The 22252-nt window shown below is 38.4% G+C and overlaps 1 protein-coding gene across 3 annotated transcripts in view; it reads left to right on the plus strand.

The window, feature by feature from the left end:
* SUCO (SUN domain containing ossification factor) overlaps window positions 1-22252 on the plus strand; it is a 214197-nt gene that overhangs the window by 174765 nt on the left and 17180 nt on the right. For all 3 annotated transcript variants that reach the window (XM_087932039.1, XM_087932040.1, XM_087932041.1), the window contains exons 16-19: window positions 15265-15339; window positions 17242-17326; window positions 19114-20250; window positions 21456-21543. In XM_087932039.1, coding sequence (XP_087788165.1) covers window positions 15265-15339; window positions 17242-17326; window positions 19114-20250; window positions 21456-21543 — 1385 coding nt within the window. The remainder of the gene's footprint in view (window positions 1-15264; window positions 15340-17241; window positions 17327-19113; window positions 20251-21455; window positions 21544-22252) is intronic.

Here is a 22252-nt window from a genome sequence, read left to right on the forward strand (position 1 = left end):
TGTTTTTCAGGATGTGCCTCGTAGTATTCCAAAGTGTCCAAGATTACTCTCATATTGTGTTTGATTTGTCTCTTTGGCAGAAATCCATTTTGGTCAGGATGGATATAATTATTTAAATATTTTTTAAGTCTTTCTGCCAATATTGAAGAAAAGATTTTATAATCTGCGTTTAGTAGGGAGATAGGTCTATAGTTCTTGATTTGTAATGGATCGATCTCCTCTTTTGGAACAAGTGTGATATAAGCTTCTGACCATGATTTAGGTATCCTCTTCTTTAACATAACTTGATTCATAACTTCTAACAATGGAAAATTCAATGATTCTTGTAATGTTGTGTAAAATTCTGCCGGAAGTCCATCTGGGCCTGGTGCCTTTCCATTATTTTGTTTCTTAAGTGCTTCAGTTAACTCCATCATCGTTATATTGCTTTCTAACATTGTTTCAATCTCTTTAGGTATCTGGGGTAAATTAGCATTCTGCAAATACTGTTTAACTCTTTCCTCATCAATATTCTCTTGTGTGTATAGTTTCCCATAATAATCTCGAATAATTTCCTTCTTCTCTTTTCTACCATAGTAAACTTGGCCTTGGTCATCTATTAATTGCAATATTTTCCTTGATTCTTTCTCCTTTCTCAGTTTGTATGCTTACCATCTACCTGGTTTATTTGCATCTTCAAAATAGTTCAATTTGGCACCTCTATTTTTTTTGCGCTAATTCTTCTTTTTCTATTAGACCCATTTTATGTTTGGTTATATCCATTTTTAACTTACTGTCCTTTTTCTGTGGCATTTTCTGTAGCTCTTTTTCAAGTCCTTTATACTCATCTTCTAATGCCTTAGAGGCTAATCTTTTCATGGTATTTCTTTTCCTTGTAGAGTCTATTATCAAGCCTCTGGCATATGCCTTCACTGTACCACATACATTCTTGATTGATGTATCTTCTTTTTTGTTTTCTCCTAAGAAAAAGGCCAATTCTTTCTCCATCCACTGTGTGAAGTCTTTTCCCTTTAAAATAGTATTATTTAATGTCCGTCTAGATCTTCTTTGTCCTTTCCATTTAATTGTCATTGGATTGTGATCTGCCCAAGTACTTGTTTCAATATTTATTTCTTGAATATTAGTTAACAGTTCTGTTGACATCCATATCATATCTATTCTGGACCATGGTAAGTGTCTATTGAGTCAAAGGTGTATTGTTTAGTTTTAGCATTTCTTTCTCTCCATGTATCTTTTAAGTTTATTTCATCTACCATTTTAAAAAAAGATTTAGGGAGAGTCTTTCTATTTTGCTTTATTGTTTTCTGTGTTGTGTAGTCCAATTTATTGTCTACAATTCCATTGAAGTCTCCCATCATAATGATATTAGAATAGTCCAGTTCAACTATTTTCATATGTAATTTTTTATAGAATTCTTCTTGATTGTCATTCAGCGCATAGATTGCAATCAGGAGTGTTTTCTTATTATTGTCCATTATTTCCACCATTAATATTCTTCCGTCGTCATCAGTATAAATCAATTTCGCTGAGATGGTCTCTTTAATATATAAAACCACTCCTCTTTTCTTACATTGTGTCAAGGAAGTGAATATTTTCCCTAATTTTGGCTGTATCAACAATTATTCATATTGTATTTTAACATGTACTTCTTGTAGGCAGATTATATCAAATTTTAATTTCTCTAATTTATGAAAGATTTTCTTTCTTTTAACGGCTGAGTTAATTCCATTTATATTAATTGTAATCAATTTTTTTCTCTTCCATGGTTGTATTTGGAAATTAGGTTTAACAGCTCTCGTGGATCTTGGTTCACGTTGTTCTTTGGCTTCCTCCTTTCCACCTACTGCACCTTCTTCTTTTTCGGTCGTCATTTGGGAGTCCTTTTGGAATTCAATTAGTGAAATTTCTTTTTCTGCCTCTTCCTCCCTCTTACAATTTAACCCGGTCAGCCAAAACTTTCACTTTTTATCTTCCTCCTGCACATTCTTTTCCGGTTGAGTTCTTCTTTGAGGTGGCCATTTCTGAACACCGCTGCAACCGCCTTCGGGAAAGGGAGTAATGGCCAGCTGAGGAGGAGAGATGCGGTTCTCCTCAACCCTGCTGGCGGTCTTCCCCCTCTTCACCACCTCTACGGGGTGGCTTAGCCCTGAAACCAGCCGGCTCGGGGCGCTCCAGCGGTGAGCCCAGACAGAAACCATGCACGATCGTGGATTTCTGTCTGTCGCCGCAGCCCTTCAAACTGGAAGACGAGATAGAGGGAATTTTGTAGCTAAAACAAAACAAAACACTTTCTCTTGGGAACCAAAGACATTGTCATACCTAATTAGAAGAAGGCGGAATGATGCTACCCAGTTGTTGGATTGCAAGGTGATTGGATCATGTGACTGATTGTTTTGAGAAAGTAGAAAATCTTTTACTTTTAATAAGGTGAAAACCACAGGAGTTTTCAGAGCCAGTGTTCACCAGATATGTGCCAATATGATATTTCCAATAAAAGTATTCTTTGAGGAATTCAATTGCCTCAGAGTCTTTCTTGCAATGGATTTATTACTTGGAACCCTGACACCTGGGGTAGAGTGGGTCTCAAGACCCCAGAGAGCTGCTCCGGTTGGAGTAGAAAATTAGGAGAGTAGGTTTAATGTCAGGGTTCCAAGTAATACACCTATAGCAAACAGAACTCTGAGGCAGGATGATTCCTCAAAGAACAGTTTTATTTGGTACAATACTCCAGCTATCTCTATTCCCCCCTCCCTATCCCAAAATAGCCTGTCAGGTCAGCTTCAGGGTTGACAGATGTTGAAGAGTATTGGGCTAAGACAATCTTGAGCTGGGGTGGGCAAACTATGGCCCGCGGGCTGCATCCGGCCCGTTGGTCTGTCCAATCCAACCCGCCCCTGAAAAAAAATCACTGGGCGTGGCATATGGCCCTGCGCCGCGTGGCCCCCAAAGCTGCAAAACAGTGTGGAGCGCTCTCGGGGTAGGAAAGAAAAGAAGAACTTTACAAAGGCTTCGGCTGGGAGTTCGAAATTACCTTCGAGTGCGATCTCTCCGAAGGTGAGTCCCCGCCGATCCCCCTTTTTTTTCCGGGGCTTCCAGGCTTAAACTTTGCACAGGCAAAGTTTGCAGGCGGGAGCGTCTTCCCGCCGAGGAGCGGGAAGGGTTCCGCCCGGCGGGCGGGCGGGCTGCTTGGAGCAGGCTGCTTGGAGCCACCTAAAGCTAGGCTGCTGCTGGTGGAGCCTTGCCCTGCCTTGGTGCCCCATTTCCCAGCTCGGCGGTCCTGCTCGGGCGGCACTTTAAAAGCCCTCCTCCTCGCGTATGTGCCCGATGAGCCGCTCACCACGACGGCGGCTCCCAGCACCCGACCAACTTCCCAGCAACTTGCGGCGTCCTTTTTGCTCGCGGGTGCTCGCGCCTGGCCCCGAGCCGCACGGTGGAGGGGAAGCCCGGAGTGCTGCCGGGTTGCCTCCTCCAACCAGCCCGCCCGCCCGCCCACCGGGCGGAACCCTTCCCCCTCCTCAGCGGGAAGACGCTCCCACCTGCAAACTTTGCCTGTGCAAAGTTTAAGCCTGGAAGCCCTGGAAACCCGAGCAACTTCCCGGCAACTTTCGGCTTCCTTTCAACTCGCAGGTGCTCGCGCCTGGCCCCGAGCCGTGCGGCAGAGGGGAAGCCCGGTGGGCGGGCAGGTCGCTCCAAGCAGCCCGCCCGCCGGGCGGAACCCTTCCCGCTCCTCAGTGGGAAGACGCTCCCACCTGCAAACTTTGTGCAAAGTTTAAGCGGGCGGGCGGGCGAGCTGCTTGGAGGAGGCGACCCGGCAGCGCTCTGGGCTTCCCCTCTGCCGCACGGCTCGGAGCCAGGTGTGAGCGCCCAAGAGGAAAAAGCAAGCCGCAAGTTGCTGGGAAGTTGGTCGGGTGCTGGGAGCCGCCGTCATGGTGAGCAGCTCGTTGGGCGCATACGCGAGGAGGAGGGCTTTTAAAATGCCGCCCGAGCAGGACCGCCGAGCCGGGAAATGGGGCACCAAGGCAGGGCAAGGCTCCACCAGCAGCGGCCTAGCTTTAGGTGGTCTTGGATGCCCCTGAGCGCAGTTTGCTGTTTGTTCTCTCCTGGGACTCGCGTTTGGAAAGCGTGGAAAGTAGTAGCAGGAGCAGCCGCGGTGTTACTTTTTCTCTTTATATAATATATATATATATTATAGATATAATATAGATATAATATATATATCTATATTATAAAGGGCCCATTATAAAATTCAGCAAATTATATATAAGAATATTATATATTTGTTTTCTGAGGTTCTCGCGGGTATTTGTATGTGGATCTTTGGTTGTTCGGGTTTTCTCCCGCATAAGATTCGAAGTATTTAGGCAACGTTTCGATGAAGTCTCATTCATCATCTTCAGGCTTCTGTCTTCGGCTCTGTGCTTCTTACTGACTTCATCGAAACGTTGCCTAGATACTTTGAATCTTACGCGGGAGAAAACCAGAACAACCAAAGATCCACGAATATTATATATATATCAGATCTGCATTCGAGGGCCGAACCAATTTTACAAAAGGCCATTATAAAGGGCCCATTATAAAATGCAGCAAATTATATATAAGAATATATATATCAGATCTGATTTTCCATGTGGCCCCCGACAGAAATTAATTGCCCACCCCGATCTTGAGGAACCCTATTGTATTCTCCCCTCCATGTAGATCTGGTTTCATCGAGACTATACATTGAGTGTGGTTGGTCATCCAGTTAGAAATTCATCTGGTTGTGATGCTGTTTATCCCATATTGTTCTATCTTGCCAAGAAGAAGGTTGTGGTATGCTATATTAAATGCTGTACTGAAGTCAATGTCATAGCATTTCCCTGATCCGCTAATTTAGTCACTTTGTCAAAGAAGGCAATAAAGGTGGCATGGCATGATTTGTTTCTAACAACCCATTTGGGTTCTACTCATTGCTTTGTTCGTTTCTATGTGCTTGCAAATCTGCTGCTTCATTATCCGTTCCAGGATTTTCCCAGCTATTAATGTCAGGCTGATTGGTCTACAGTTTCCTGGATCCATATTTTTCCCATTTTTAGATTGAAATCACATCTAGCTGGCAGTTCCTTCATGCTCCAGGAGCTTTGAAAGATTTTGTTCAGTGGTTCCAAGAGCACATCTGCCAGCTTCCTCAGAACTATGGAATATAATCCATCTGATCCTGGTGATTTGAACTCATCTGGAGTTGATAGGTGTTCTCTTACCATTTTCTTGTCTATTTTGGCTTGCATTCTTATTCTGTGTTCTACTGTAGTGCTTTGGTTGAACTATTTTTTCTTTTTGTAAAGACAGATCCAAAGAATGAATTAAGCAGTTCTACTTTCTCCCTATAATTTGTCACCTCCCTGCCATCTTCACCTGTTCGTGGATCAACCATTTTCTTTACTTTTTTATAGATCTGCATATATTATGCATATATATGGCACATTTGGCCAATCTTTATTTAGCTAATTGAAGATAACTGACAGATCATGTTTAAATCATCAATATTTCCTAATTTTTCAGCTCAGTTAGTATTACTAGTTGAAAAAATGAAAAGTTGTGGGGAGTGAGAGAAGAAATCTTTCACTTTTTAATGACAAGTTTTCTCTAATCATATAATGGCAAACATATCCTCCCAACATTCATAATAATAAATTGCACTGGAGGAGGTTCAGCTATTAATTACTTCATCTCCTATTCTATCTTTCGTGAAAATAAATGTGTAAAAAACCTAATTAAATGAACTGAAGAAGCTTCTTGGGGGGCTTCCGGTGGCAGGACAGGGATGTCCAGAGGTGGAGAAGCCCAGCTGTGGCCTTCGAACACCTCTTTCTCGCGTTTGCAGGGACCCCCAGTGGATACACGAAACCCGTAGAGCTTCGTGTCAGAATAGAGGACCCCCCGGGTTGCTATTTGGGGGAAGGCAACTCCCCAGCAATGAAGGAAAAGCCTCTGAGACCAGCGCGATTGAGCCAGCTGCCAGCTAATGGCGGCTCCAAAGTCCGGTCTGTCACTGAACTGACAAAGCAAAAAGTGACAGCCTGAAGGGTCTGAGCAGAAAAGGGCAGAAGGACTACAAAAGCCGTGAGAGAGATCGGTCTGACTCTCCCTGTTTCATTGTGAGTAACAGTGGGGGAAGCTGGAGACAAGCAGCTAGAAAAGCAGTTTGAAAAGTGAAAGGAGGACAAATGCGGATAGAATGGCTCGACACTTAAAGTGAAAGTGTGGATTGGAGCGTTTGGAAGAAGATTGCTGAGGAGAGAAAAAGGTGGTGGGAAATTTAAGAAGCTCGGGAGTGGATTGCCATCTGGGATCAGCGCCTGAAAATACTAGAAGACTAGGAGAGGATTATAGCTGCGAAGGAGGGCAGAGCGAGCGGCAGAGAGCGAGATAGCGACGCACTGACTTTTATACGCAAGGTCCTTTCCTTTTAGCATCATTGCCTACAAAACTGATTTCTAAAGTGATCGATCTGAGGCGGACGCCCAAAGTGACTGTGGACTGACAATTGCTGGCAGAAGGGAAGAAGAAGTGGGAAGAAGAAGAAGGAAGAGACAGATGGAAGCCTGGCAAAGACTGATTGCTGAGCGCAGACAGCAATTAGTCAGCACTTCCTCCCCCTGCTCCCTTGGTGCGCCCAGGAGGAAAGACTATAAGACTAAAACGCCAGCCCCAACTCAGACTTGTTTTTCTATGGAACTAATCCCACAGATACGTGCCTAGTGATTCCCCAAAATTGAAAAGACCCTTTTCCTCCTGCACTCTTTCTCTCTCTCCCTTTTTCTCTTGGTCTTTCCTTTCTTTCTATAATAGTTATAAATACAAGTATAAAGGCAAACTGCTTGTTATAGTTATTAGGGTTTACTGATTAGACTCTCTTGGATATACAAAAATTTTAAGGTCTGTTAAATAGGGTTGTCTCAGATGAATTGGAACCGTAAATATTAATATACATTATAGGACAAAGATATATATAGAGTGAGAAATTCTAGAGTTGGTTGTTTGCTTTAAACAAGTTTGATTTGATATGGTAATGATTTATTAGGGGTAAAATACAATTAACTCTGGTATATGAACTTAATATAGAGAATAATACATAATATTTGATTACATTCTATTGTATAGCATCTATTGTATAGTATTGTATAGTATCTGATAACACTCTATTGAATTGGAATTTAACTTGCCTAAATGACAGATTGGGCCGAAGAAAGAGATCTAAAATAACTTGGTGTGTAAGCTTAGCAAATAGACTTGTAATCACACTTAAAGGGCTATTACATCGAATGGTGATTTGGGATAATATTCTTAACATTGTCCAATTGCAAAAACAAATCTTATCAGAGATGACTTCCACAACAACCACGGCCCTGAAAACGGGAAGGAAGAACACCCAGACCTTGATGACAACTCTGGCAACTGCCTCCCCAACAACGCAGAAAACTATAGAAGAGACCTTGACAGGAGAAAAACAACCGACTGTCACTAATGCCAACCTACAAGCGACATTATTATCCCTGCAAGAATCAATGTCTAGAATGCAGGAGATTATGATTAAGAATCACAACGAGACCAGAGCCGATATTAGTGAACTGAAGGAAGAAATGGGTAAATTAAAAGAGGAGATGAGAGCAGATATACAGAGGGTTGAAGATAAGGTTGGGACAATGCAATTGGCCATGGAAAGAACTGAATTAAAAATAAAAGAAATAGAGAGGAGGACAGAACAAGCGGAGAGGAACCTAGAAAGGACTGAGGAAGACTTTAAAAATGTTAATAGAGAAATGGAAGATTCCTTGGTCCAACTTGAGATGGACAGAGCAGCTGCATATCTAAGGTTCCAAAACGTGGAGGAATCCAAAAATGAAGAACTAGAGCAATTAATGGCAGGTTTGTTGGCTGAACTAGTTGAAAAAGAGAAAGATGACTTACTCAAAGAATTCGATGAAATCTACAGGGTGAACACCAGTTACGCAAGGCATCACAATTGCCCAAGGGAGATCCATATCCGCTTTTCAAGAAGATGCGTGAGAGACCTAATACTTAGAAAGGCCAGAGATGAGAGAATATTATATAAGGGCAAAGAGATCATAGTTCTTAAGCAGATTCCAAGAAAAGTGAGGGCCATAAGGCAAGAATAATAATTTTTAGCCAATTACTTAAATAAAAACGAAATCTCATTCAAATGGCTAATCCCAGAAGGGATGCTAATATTGTGGAAGGGAAGAAAAATTAAAATAGATTCAATAGAACAAGCACAAGACTTCCTAGAACAGCTAACAACCACGGAGGATCAACACACTAGGGAGGAAACCCAAAGGAACATGCAGGATGATCGTAACCACCATAGGAACAAAGAAGAAAGATCTATCCAAACTCAAGGGAAAGACAACTTACAACAAGAAAGAGAAGAAACAACCCCATATCAACCACAAGAAGAGAGCCGTATAGTTACGAGACAAAAAGCGAGGCAGACTTAAGTAAATGGACGAAGGAAGGAAAATTCTTTCCATCAATATAAACGGCCTAAATTCAAGAGCTAAAAGGAAAAGGATTCTAACCAAACTAATAAAACAAAACGTTGATATAATTTGCATACAAGAAACACACATTAGGAAAAGTGAGGAGAAATTCCTAGATTGTCCGAAATTGGGAAAATTATTTACAGCACCAGCAGATAAACACAAAAAGAAAGGTATTGCAATCTATGTGAGAGATGACTTAAAAGCGGAGTTAATCTGGGCGGACCCTGAAGGAAGAACTCTGGTGGTACAAATCTCGATTAATGGCATTACATTTTTACTGGTAGTAATCTATGCCCCAAATGATGATCAAGGTAAATTTTTCAAACATCTCCACCAAAAAATAATAGATTTTGAAAATGGCAATATTTTCCTGATTGGCGATTTTAACTCTATTGCTGACTACCGGAAGGATCATAGTAACAGGAGTAAGAACAAAAAAGGAAAAAGAGAATTCTCTAAGCCATGTAAGGATATGATGAATGAATTGAATTTGATAGATATCTGGAGAAAATTAAACCCTCAAAAAGAACAGTTTACTTATTATTCTAACCCACACAAAATTTGGACAAGAATAGATATGGCTTGGATAAACGGTGAATTAATTAATGAAATCAAAGATAGCGAAATCTTACCAAATGACTGGGCTGACCACAACCCAATTCAAATAACCTGGAGAGGTAGAAGAAAACCAAAGAAAAGATGGACTCTTAACACTCATTTAATAAAAGAAGAATATACTAACAAACTGAAAGAAGAACTGAACTTCTTCTTAAAGGAAAATAATAATGATCTAACTTCGAAACAAAATATATGGGACACATTAAAGGCATTTATAAGAGGAATAACAATCTCCTACAACGCTATGAGAAATAAAAGAAAGTATGCCCAACAAAGTAACCTACAACAAGAAATTAAGAACTTAGAAACCCAACTACAAGAGAACCCCAAAAACCAAAGAATACAGAACCAGTTAACAACAACTAAACACAAACTAAATTTACTGGAACAAGAAAAATTGGAGATTAGTCTGAAAATGACTAAACAAATCTACTTTGAGCATGCAAATAAGCCAGGGAGATGGTTAGCCCACAAACTTAAGAAAATGAAAGAAAAAAGATTGATACACCAATTAATGGACGAGGGGGGCAATATGCAAGAGGAGATAGAGAAGAAAAAAGAGATCACTTTTAAATACTTCGGGAAATTATACAAAAAAGAAGAAGTCTGTGAGGATAAAATAATGAAATACCTGGAGGAAGCGAATGATAAAGCAATTGGAGAGGAAGAGATAGAATTATTAAACCAAAATATAACATGGTCCAAACTGAAGTCAGCAATAGAGAAGCAAAGTAACAATAAAGCACCAGGACCAGACGGGATACCGATAGAACTTTACAAAACAATCATAGAACAAATTGGACCACTGATGCTGGAAGTATTTAATGAGGTACTCTTAACAGCTAAGATGCCGGACTCGTGGAGGGGAGCTTTAATTTCGCTGATCCCGAAGGAGGACCTAGACCACAGACTTATTAATAATTATAGACCAATTTCGCTCCTGAATGCAGATTACAAACTATTCTCTTCTATAATAGCCAATAGATTAAAACAGGTTTTAAACACTTATATCCATGAAGATCAAAATGGATTTCTCCCATTTCGACAAATTAAGAATAATTTAAGAACAGTGATAGACATTTCAGAATACTATGAAGCCCATCCGGAAAAACAATTTGCATTTACGTTTTTGGATGCTGAAAAAGCATTCGACAATTTAAATTGGCATTTCTTAATTCAAAAAATATATAATATGAACCTCGGCACCAGATTCGAAAACGTCGTCACTACAATTTACCACACTCAACAGGCAAATATTCTAATAAATGGGGAACAAACTGGCCCGATAAAAATAGAAAAAGGGGTAAGACAGGGTTGCCCTCTCTCCCCTCTGCTTTTCATATTCGCCCTAGAATCTCTTCTGACGTACATTAGGCAAAATTTGAGAATTAGAGGACTGAGGATCAAATCAGAAGAGTATAAAGTACAAGCTTTCGCTGATGATTTGGTTTTTTTTCTGGAGGAGCCCATAGAAAAAGGACACAACTTATTAGAAGAACTAGAACGATTTGGAGAAGTCGCAGGATTTAAAATAAACGGGAAAAACGAAATTAATGACTAAAAATTTAACAGGAGACCAGAATAAAGAGCTAGAGACAACAATGGGAATACAGGTGACAAAAAAAATTAAATACTTAGGAATTTGGCTAACTCCACAAAGCAAATCATTAAAAGAAAACAACTATGACAAACTTCTCCAACAATCCAAGAAAGACTTAGATTCCTGGAGTAAATTGCAACTTTCCTTATTGGGCAGGATTGCTTTGATTAAGATGAATATTCTGCCAAAATTTCTATATTTATTCCAGACAATTCCAATCAAATTAAATAAAAAATTTTTTATGGAACTAAACAAGATAACATTGAAATTTATTTGGCAGGGGAAAAAAGCTAGGATTAACGTAAAAGCCCTACAAGATGCGAAAAGCAGAGGAGGGTTAGCCCTGCCAAACTGGGAAATATATCATACGGCAGCCACCCTACTATGGATAAAGGATTGGGTGAATCTAATCAACAAAAGAACACTAGTATTAGAAGGCCACGATATGCAGAAAGGATGGCATGCCTTTCTGTGGGAAACTGGGAAACCCAGGCAATCATATTTCCATAGGCATCTTATCAGGGACTCTTTATTAACTAATTGGAAAAAAGTACGTAAAAAACTTTATCTAAAAATACCGATTTGGCTATCTCCAATGGAAGCGATAGTACACCCTAATAATTTAGACATAACCAAAATGATTACATACGAAAATTTATTAGACCCACAAGGAAAGCTGAAAACACGACAAGAATTACAAGAGCGATATAATTGATCAGTGGGTGTACCTTCAAATTCATAGTAGATACAAACAAGACATTAAGGAATTTGGAATCTACAATAAATTACAGACTTTAGACAAAATTCTATTAGGACCGAGTAAAAAAAATATATCTAAATTTTACAAACATTTATTAGAAACAGAACTAGAACAAGAAATTGTCAAAGGAAATATGATTGCATGGAGCAGAAACGTGGGTCGGAGCATTACCCTAGCAGAATGGGAAAAGATCTGGAACAGGAACATTAAGATCACGAAATCATCAGCTTATAAAGAAAATTCATATAAAATGTTTTATAGATGGCACCTGCCCCCTTCGAGATTGGCAAAGATGCACCCCAACACGAGCCCCAAATGTTGGAAATGTCAAAACATAGAAGGTACCTTCTTCCACATGTGGTGGTCATGCAAGGAAACCCAGAAGTATTGGCAAAAAATTAGGCACTGGCTAGAGGAAATAACTAAGGAACAAATTGAGTACAAACCAGAGTCCTTCCTTCTAGGAATTTTTGATAAACAAATATCCAAAAAATCGAAGTATATTGCAATCCATATCTTAACCGCAGCCAGACTGGCATTTGCCCAGTGCTGGAAACTACCCTCTATCCCCACTGAACTTATGGTTATTCAGAAAATTTTATAATGCGCCAAAATGGACAAACTAACCCAAGCATTAAAAAATAAAGAATCCTCAACCTACTATAGCAATTGGAATCCTTTGTATAATTGGCTAAACCAAAGATAGATCACCTCTAGGAAAATTAAGGCCGAGGGCCTCCAAAGCAGAGATAAAGAAAAGCACTGCCGACGATAGTTTTGAAGAAGAAAGGTCTTTACAGACAGCCACAAAAAATATGGTTTTATTATAATTGTTTTCCCTACTCTTTCCCCCCCTTCCCTTCCCTTTCCCTCTTTCCTCTCTCAAGCCTTCCTCTCTTTCCCTCTTGGCCTATGCCAAGACCTGTTTGTCTTTTTGTTGTATATAATTTGTAGCTGTGTTGTTGTTTTTTTAAAAGTAAAATTAATAAAGTTTTTTCTAAAAAAAAAAAAAAGCTTCTTGGATAAGAAGCGAAACATCTTCAAAGAAAAACAAAGTCCAGTTGCCTCTTGAAAAAGTACCTTTGGGATGTCCTAATTAAATAGTTAATTCTTTATGCAGTTTTTTTAAATAGAAATTTTCTCTCTTAAGTACTATAGAACGTGTATTTAGATTGTGTCAGGCAACAAGAAGCTAGTCCTTCGGACTTCCTGTTTGCCTGGCTTCAGTGACAGCAGGGATTCGCGTTTCTCCGCGATCCCTGCTGTGCTAGCCGTCTTGGTGCCTCCAATCCTGACGGATTTGGAGGATAAGGCTGCCCTGTTGGGGTAGCTGAAGATAGGGAGGATCCGGATGGGGTTGAGGGGTATCTCAGACCCCCTCCCCAGCCAGCAATAACCCCCTTTTCTCAAGACGGTGGAGTGGCGGTCTCAATGGCCGCCACAAAGAAGCCGGCAACTGGATTAAGAATGTGCAGGAGGAAGAAGAAGGAAGTTTTAAAATGAAAGTCGTCTTGGCTGAACCGGGACTTTAAGGATATATTTAATGCCTGGAAAATTATTATCTTTTTGAATGCTACAATGTCTCTAATGGAGGTTTTCAGCGGCGAAGGGAAATGTTGAAAGAGAAAGTTACTCTCCCTCCCTTATGGAATTAACAAATGGACATGGAAAATCTGCTCTCTAACAGAAGGTAAAAATTTAAAGCCCTTTGTTACAAGTGGGAAGGGAGAGGCTTGGAAAAAAAAATCTTTTCAAGACTTTGTTGGAGGAGATGCTTTGAAAATAAAAAGATTAGAAGCAAACTGCAAAAAAGATTTAAAATATAGATTGGGTTTTTTTCCCTAATTGACTTTACCCCAGAAAGAGAAACTGTAAAAGGAAGAAGTTTGTGCTTTGCCTGGACTGTTTGATGACTTTGGGACTTTGGGATTTCGGGAAATGGTTTCAAGTTTGGAAATATTTAACTGGCTTAATAACAAGAAGAGGATACAGAAAAAGAAGAAGAAAAAGTTTATAATGGCTCTACTTCTCGATGAACTAAAAAAACAATATCTAAAAATAAGGAAAGAAGGCAAGGACGCTATGGGAGAAGCTCTTTGCTTTCTAGATATGGCGCTTGCTATGTGTCAGCAAATTAAACAACAGCTGGAAGAAGCGGAAGAAGAAGAAGCCATTTTTAATGAATTAAATAGTGTGATTAAGAAAGAAAGGAGAAAGAGAGGAGGGAAAAGGAAGGACTTAAGACATAAAAAAATATCTATGAAAGAGAAAAATAAGATGCAAAAACAATATAATGCCAGAAAGCAAAAGGAAAGAAGAATGCAACAGAAGGGGGAAGCTAAGAAGGCAGAGGTTTGGACAGGAGTGGGTAAAAAGTCTAGGTGGGCCGAGAAAGAAAGGAAAAAGGGGGGAAAAAGTTATAAAGGTATAAAACAAGATGGGAAAAAGAAAAAAATTTTTAGGGACAAAGGGTAACGTATGATTTTTTTTAAAAAAAAAAAGGGATTCTGCATAGTACACATGATAATATTGTAGTAGCTGTATTTGTATCAAAAATAGAAAATTAGAACTTTATAAGATTTAATAAAAGATTTAAATATTAAGGCACAATGTTAAAATGTTTAATAATGAATGATTTTAAGTTTTAATAAAACATTAAAGGAAATGTTTAAAATATTAGTTTAATTATAGAGTTTAACGGGCTAATGTGTCGATTATTATAGATTTATTACTGTAGTATTTGTTTTTGAAATAGTAGAATGTACTAAGCAGAATCAGATTGGGACTTAGGTGTTATTTCAAATTTCAATTTAGGGGAATGATAGAAAGGCGTCATACTCTGATTAGTGATTTCAGGAGAAATTATTCTTTTTTATATTGGGAATGAGATAGATGTAAATGGGAAAATGGACAAAAGATATAAAAATATTGCTTTAAAGCAAGATGAAATATAAGTGGGGAGGAGTTATATAGAAGATATAGAATGATAAATATGATAGGTAATGGTATATAAGAAGAGCATGTATTTAATTGAAGTCCATACAAAAAGAGGTAATCTGGGGCCAAGTTACTTTCTACAAGGAAGTTTTATGTTTTTTGTGTTTTATACGTGTGTGTTTAATTGAGAATTATTAAAATCTCAGAGGAAGGCCAGATGAGAATAACTGTAAACAAGCCAGAGGAAAATATAAATGTGATGATTGAATAGCAGATAAATTAGAAAAGAAAGGTTATTGAATAAGAGTAAAGAGAAATAATGTGAAATTTGTTAAAGGGAATTTACGTGTTTATATGGAAACGGGATAAATTAGAAGAATGTGATATAAAATAATGTGTTACCTGCCTTGTAAAGATTTATAATGGAAAGAGGTTTTATGTTTTTAATGTTTAATGATGTTTTGTTTTGTCTCTTTGTTGTTAAAATCAATAAAATTTGCTTAAAAAAAAAGAATCCAGTACTTCAAACCAGCTTTCAGATTTTGAATGGGTTTCACTGTGGATTTCCGCATGGGCAACAGTAGAAAATGTTTCATTTTCTTAATTCTAATCAATAGTGGTGAATTATTCAGAAAATGAAGTGTTGTTTCACTTAAAATGTTAAATTCTTGATACCATAATTATTAATGACAATTTTCATTTGAATTTCATATAGATATAATTTACTGCTCAAAACTAAATACCTAACAGAACAAATTTCCAACTTTAAAAATAAATAATGAGATGTGTGTCTGGCACTTTTCTAGATGCCATTTTAAATATGGTGAATATTGCTGCTAATATACTTGGAGCAAAAACTGAAGAGGATATTGCAGAACAAGGTAAGCATATATAATGTCATCTAATTGATTTCTGGAATAAACTTTAAATGGCTTTTATTCTGTTTAGATTAATTTTCCCTCTGCTTTGCATAATAATAAAAACTCTGCAATTATTTGTTTTAAACATCTTGTTTTTCTTTCACAGGGTTTACAGTAAATAAACAGCTTTAATTTAAAAAGTAATTTGAAGTAACCTAAAGCAATAAGTATAGTAAAAATATTAGGGAAACATTTAGCAATCAGTTAACAAACCAATAATTAATCATAGCAATTAACATCATCTCAAAAAGAGTGCAGCTATCCATGGACCAAAAACATTTACAGAAAGAAAGTTTTTAATATACTGTATGTCAGTCCCAGTAGGTAGACCAAACCAGAAAATCAACTCCACAGGATGACCAGAACTACACTATAACGGAATCTTGAAAATCTGCTTGTGCTTTTAATATCCCAGTATTATTTGTCTGGGCCACTTCTGAATGTGATCTTGCTTCTCAAGTTGTAATGTTTCAGCCCCCTTTGCTTAGCTTACAATTGTTGCATATTTCAGTTAAAATCACATCACTCCCTTTCTACAGTCTCTCACATAAGATCTTGCCCTGTGAAATGAGCTTTCTTTGAAAGATGTCCATGGAATTGAGACTATTGATGTCTTTGCGGATCATCTGAACAACTGTCATCCCAACCTGAAAGTCAGTATGAAGTAGATGACCGGTTGCCCTTCCTGGATATACTGATCATATGAAGGAGTGATGGCTCCATTAAAAGAATGGTATATGGGAAGTCAGCATGATCTGGCTAATATCTGAATTTCACAAGTTTTACATCAATTAAATATAAATGTGCATTGGGACAGACACTACTTATAGGAGCACGTTGAATTTGCACTGAGACTGTTTTAAAAAAGAACTGGAATTTTTAATCCAAACACTCTTCTCAAATAGTTATCCAAAGCGTTTTATTGACAGGCTCAATAAAATAAAAGAACCGAAGTTGACAATTCCAACTGCCAGTAAAAAGAAGGTATTTATTGAGCTGTCCTTTAAGGGGGATTAATTAGCACACCTGACAACTCAATGTTTAAGCACCTTAATTGAAGCAACATTCAGTAAGACTGAGCTTCACATATTACATCAAACCCAGAGGCTACAGGTGTCCTAATTAAGGAAGCACAACCTATCAGTGCCAAAACTCATTGTGTTTACCAATTTGTTTGTAATTGTGGAGACAGTTACATCAGCAGAACTGATAGGTGTTTGGCTTTCAGAATAAAGGAGCATCTTCTGAAATGAGTCCAAACAGTCTTGAGTAATCCAACAACAGCAACAAATCCTGGTCATAAAATGCTTTCTTAGGCCTTGCGAGACATTTACTATCTACGGGTCACCAGGTGGATCAAAACTCTGTGTTTAAAGTTCTACTGTGCCATAGGAACTCTTGTTTCCTGCATTTTACTGAAGCGGTTGCCATTAACCATTTGAAGCTCCCCTTGTGCATACAGAAATGGCATTATATCAGTTTATGCCTCCCGTGGACATAAGGCTTGCCATTGGTTGCTTTCCTGCATACATTATATGCTTAATTAATACTCTTGCTAGATCTTATGTTTGAGGATGATTTTAACCATGTTATTGTAATGTACGTGCTGATGAGTCAATACGAAATGCTTGCATCTACCTCTGTTTGTCTTTTGGCTGTATTGTTGAAATTATTAAAAGGGACTAATTGTTTTAGATTACTGATTATTGGTGCACCATCTAGATTCTCAGTAGTGAAAGAATGTATAAATCTTACATCAATAAATATTGCATATTAAATAGTATACCAGTAAATTAAAAACATTTTTTTCTGTAATCATAACCCAGTTCAATGTAATTTCATATACTTAAATCTATTCAATAGGAAACAAGAATGTTTCTGAAAACACAACTGCCTCTTCCAGAGAAACACCCAAACTACCAGAGCCAACTACTGTTCCTTCTTTAGAGTAAGTAATATGTGCTTTAAAGAGCCGCAATGGCGCAGTGTTTAGAATGCAGTACTGCAGGCTACTTCTGCTGACAGCCAGCTGACAGCTATTTGGCAGTTCGAATCTCACTAGGCTCAAGGTTGACTCGGCCTTCCATCCTTCCAAGGTTGATAAAATGACCCAGATTGTTAGGGACAATAATCTGACTGTAAACTGCTTAGAGAGGGCTGTAAAGTAGTGTGAAGTCTAAATGCTAGTACTAGTGTTCGATAATTAGACTATTCTGAATGTGGTTTGGAAAATTAAAACTCTAAAGGAATATTAAACTTAGACCATATGTCATGCCCCTGGTGGAGACTGACTCTGAGGAAGAGGAGGAACAGCCAACAGGGAGTGGGAGTGTGGCTCCAGAGGTGATGGAGGAGGCTGGGGAAGGGCAGAGGCCGGCTGAGCAGTCAGAGGCTATCCCCTATCCATCCTAGGTCATCCCAGGCCCATCCCCTATCCCTAGGTCCATCCCAGGCCCATCCCCTATCCATCCTAGGTCACGCAGGGAGAAGAGGATCAGGGGAAAGTGAGGTCTACTCAAGAGGAGATTACTATGATCTCATGGCTTGCAGGTGGGAGCTATGTATATAAGTTTGCAACTGCGCAGTTAGAATTTGCAGGAGTCAATTTAGTGTTCACCTTGAAAGAGGTTTATCTTTGCTGGCATTCTTCCCATGGATTTTTCTCAGTTATTTTCCTGGAGTTTATAATTAGTTATCTTGGCTTGCTTCGGAACTCTCATCAATATGGTTTGTTTTGGTTTTCTGTTTGCCTCATTATTTACTTTTGTGACTTTAAACTATGCCTAATAAAACAGTGAAGTTAAGTTGAAGGCCTTACTGGACTTTAATATATGTTTTGGGGTTTGGGTTATTTTGAGAGACTACAGCTCATCACACTCTTTGCTTATGCAAAGAGTTTTTTTTGTCATTCTGAAAATATAAAAGTTAGAAAAATGGAAATGGAGAATAGTTTTTTTGTTCCTTTTTTTCTTCTGAGGCATTCCTTCCACAAGTAAAAATGAAAAACTTAATTATGAAATATATTCTAATATTTTCATTCTAATTCGTGTGGATAGATGTGAAAGCAGCTATGCTTAGAAATATATAAAAATAGCTTGATACCCATGCTTTGCTAAGAAACTATGTGGTCGGGCTTAGTTTTTGGGGAGGAAAATAAGGGGGAGGAATTCTGCCTCTGCCTACCAGCATCCATGTATTCACCTGGCTAATGTCCTGTCAGTGTGAGAGAGTTGAGGGTTGTTTGGAAACTGAAACAGTATTTGCTGTGTGAGCAATAAGGAGACAGCAAGGACCTTGGGCATGGCTTAGCTCAACTGTTCTGTACTAAAGCTGCTTGGTGCTCTGAAACTGAAACTCCTGTCCTCTGCTTGTGTTTTGTATTTGGAATAGAATTCTTTTCAGATGGGGAAGGGGAGTAGAATTCCTTAGCATCAGAGTGTGTTAATAATAATATATGAAATACTAATGCTCTGATGGTAATTTAAAAAAAAACTTTCTTAGTGAGCACCTAGAGGTCAAGAGTGAGCACCTAGAAGTCAACATGCCAAATTTCAAGTTTGTAGGCTTTATAGTTCTGGAGATTTTGTGATGATGGTATTTTGCTTTTATAAATAATTTTATATAAATAATAAATTCATCAACAAGTGAAAGAATATTAATTCCTGTAACCACCTTTTTTAATGGATGTACTGAAGTGCACATTTACTCTATTAATTTTTCAACCTGTGTTTGTAGACTTGTTTCTCCAGAAACACCAGCGACTGAAAGTGAGATGTTAGTTTTGGAAATAACAGGAGAGAGACCAATTGTTCAGCTTGTTCATGAATATGAAGAAGAAATCAGTCAGTCCACAGTGACCCTGCTGCCAAGTGATGAACAAGAAGAGGAAATGTCATGGTTTGAGCATGAAACACAGATCTATTGTTATGATCTGACTGCAGCCTGTTGCATTTCTCGTTTTTCAGAGTACATATTCAAGTGGTGTTCAGCAATAGTTGTTCTCCATTATCCATATAGTAGAACTGATACCATTTTGGAAAAACATAATTCTGTTGCTGTTTCACCGATACAACTGATTCCAACCAAATCATTGCATATTTTGGTGCATGAGCATTCTTCAGAAAAACCAGATACCTTAATTGTAGATGTATCTGAAATAGCAGTAGATGTTCTAAGCAGTGTGTTAAATGAGGCTACAGTTAATCAGACTGAAGGTACTTTTGAACTGGAGCCTAGTCATCCACAGACTGTATCACAATCCATCCTCTCAGATGTTAAAACAGGAACCAGATCACCATCTATAGTAGAGGTGTCCTCTGAGCCTACAATATATGAAAATGTATCTGAAAGTCCAGAGATCCTTTCCCAAGAGGAAATTCTGGCTGAAGAAAATAGACTTGTAATATCTATTACAGAGAAACCACCTTCACCCAGTATTATAACTGTATTCAGGGTGTTGAACACAGAAGAAAAAACCTCAATGGAAGCTACTTCAAAGCCAACAGAAATTGTTCTACAATCCGAATGTACAGTAGCTATAGAAAACTATGGTGTCGAAACAAAAGTTAGTTCTTCAGAAACCAAAAAGCAGGAGGTGTCACTTGTGAAGTTGCCATCTTTGGAAATAAAAGATGATGAGCAAACTATTGAGGAAACATTTATTGCAATTTCAGTTTCTGGTGGGTTGCCAAATACTGCCACAGACTTTTATGCTGAACTACAGAATTCCACAGATTTAGGTTACACAAATGGGAATCTTGTTCATGGATCAAATCAAAAAGAGTCTGTGTTTATGAGACTCAATAATCGCATTAAAGCCCTGGAAGTAAATATGTCTCTCAGTAGCCGCTACTTAGAAGAACTAAGTCAGAGGTATGTACAGCAATAAATTCTTACTGTCTGGTTTAAAAAAAAAAGAAATATATTCTCAGTGCTCAATTCAGAAATTGGGATCAGTATTTTGTCATTAAGTGTTGCAATATTAAAGCTCAATGTCAGGTGACCATATTGCTAGGTAACAAAAATCCAGGCAGTCCTAGTTGCCATCATAATGTGAAACATGCAGTTGTTAAGGGAGAAGCAGAGAGAGTCCTAGGTTTAAGGAAAGCAGAAGTGCCATAGAGGGTGGAGAAGGCCTTGGGAGGCCCAATGCAGCTACATACATGTTGAGAAAGGAGGTGAACAGAATGTCCCAAGCTCACAAGAGCAGGGAATGGAGGGTGCGTTGTATGAAAGTAAAAGGGGAAAGAACATGGTACATGTGGGAGCAAATGGGGGAAGAAAGGCACAGAGCATGAATTGTGCAAGCAAGAGGAGAAAGAAGGTATAATATATATGTATGCAAAGGAGGGAAGGAGGCTAGAGTGCATGTATGTATGTGTGAAGGAGGATAAAGTGTGTACAAACGCAGAAAGGCTGTAGGGAAGAAGATTTACCCAAGTGAAGTGCAGCCTTTCCTACTGGCTTTCTCATTGACTTTTGCTTGTTAGAAACTAGCTGGAAAAGTCACTTTTCCAGCTGGTTGGATGCTGTAACCAATAAGTGCAAGCTGATTGCCAAGTGTACAAATTTTTTTCACATGACTCTGAAAGTGCTGCAACAGCTGGAATTTTGAGGGCCCGCAGAGCAATTGAACAGTTGCTGAACAAATGGCCATTAAGTGAGGACTGTAATTATTAATGCATAGAGAAATATTTTTCTATAAAGTTTTGAATAAAAGAACAAGGAATGTCCATGATACTTGGGGAACTTAGTTTTTTTTAAAAAAAAACGTTAAATGTGCATGATCATCCGAGGAATCAGGGAAGCATAATTTTATTCTGAGGGCCAAAATGTCTTTTATGGATAATTGTAAAATCATCATGCAAAGCAACTTTAAGTACCATCCTCAAAATAATTTTAAAACAACAATCCTTTCCTTGGAAGGGAAGATGTGTGCTCATCAGTTGAGCAGTCTTACAATGTATTTTAAAAGGGTTGGAGTTTTGTTTTATTTTTCTAATTGTGCAGATATAATGTTGACTAAATGAAATTGGAAAGAGAAGAGAAATGATACCAAGATTTTATTTTACTCTTAGGTATCGAAAGCAAATGGAAGAAATGCAGAAAGCTTTTAATAAGACAATAATAAAACTTCAGAATACTTCATGCATAGCAGAACAGCAGGTGTGCACAAACCTATTTTTTATTAACTGTAACAACTGTAACTAATCTGTAACTATTATCTGTTTTGAAATTCAAGAACCAAGTTTATTTTACAAGTAGTCCCCGAATTATGATGGGAAATGGAGCTAGGTTTACCATCACTAAGCAATGCAATCATAAAGCATGATGTAATGTGACTGAATCACTTAGCAGTGGCAATCCTGGCACTCTCAAGGTCCCTGGGATCTATAGCAGGCTTCTCAAATAAAAAGTGACAGTAATTTACTGAAGTGATTTGTGACCTTCTTTGCTGGCTTCCCCATTGACTTGCTTGTGGCAGGGAAACTCTGACAAATGGTGATCACATGACCACAGGGGGTGCTGCAATAGCCAGAACTTTGAGGACTGATTATAAGTCAATGTTTTCAGCACTGCTGTAACTTTGAACAGTTGTCAACAAATGGATGACTAGCTGGATGGATGGGTGGGTGGATGGATGGATGTAGAAAAAATTGCTTACAATTTTGTGAAGCAGAGAGATTGGAGGAGAAGGGATTGCAAGAGAGAAAGCAGGCATACAATGGAGAATATACCGAGTTGTTTGTATAGTGCATTGTGGCTGTTAGTGCCAGCATATTGCTTTTGATGTGCATTTCCCATTATGTGCTGCCTTATTCTCATGTACTCTCTTCCTCTCCAATGGATGTAAACATTCATTCCCTTTTTGTTA

Source organism: Pseudonaja textilis, chromosome 3 (genome assembly GCF_049901715.1).
Source record: "Pseudonaja textilis isolate UNSWEBS1 chromosome 3, rPseTex1.2, whole genome shotgun sequence".
Lineage (NCBI taxonomy): Eukaryota > Metazoa > Chordata > Lepidosauria > Squamata > Elapidae > Pseudonaja > Pseudonaja textilis.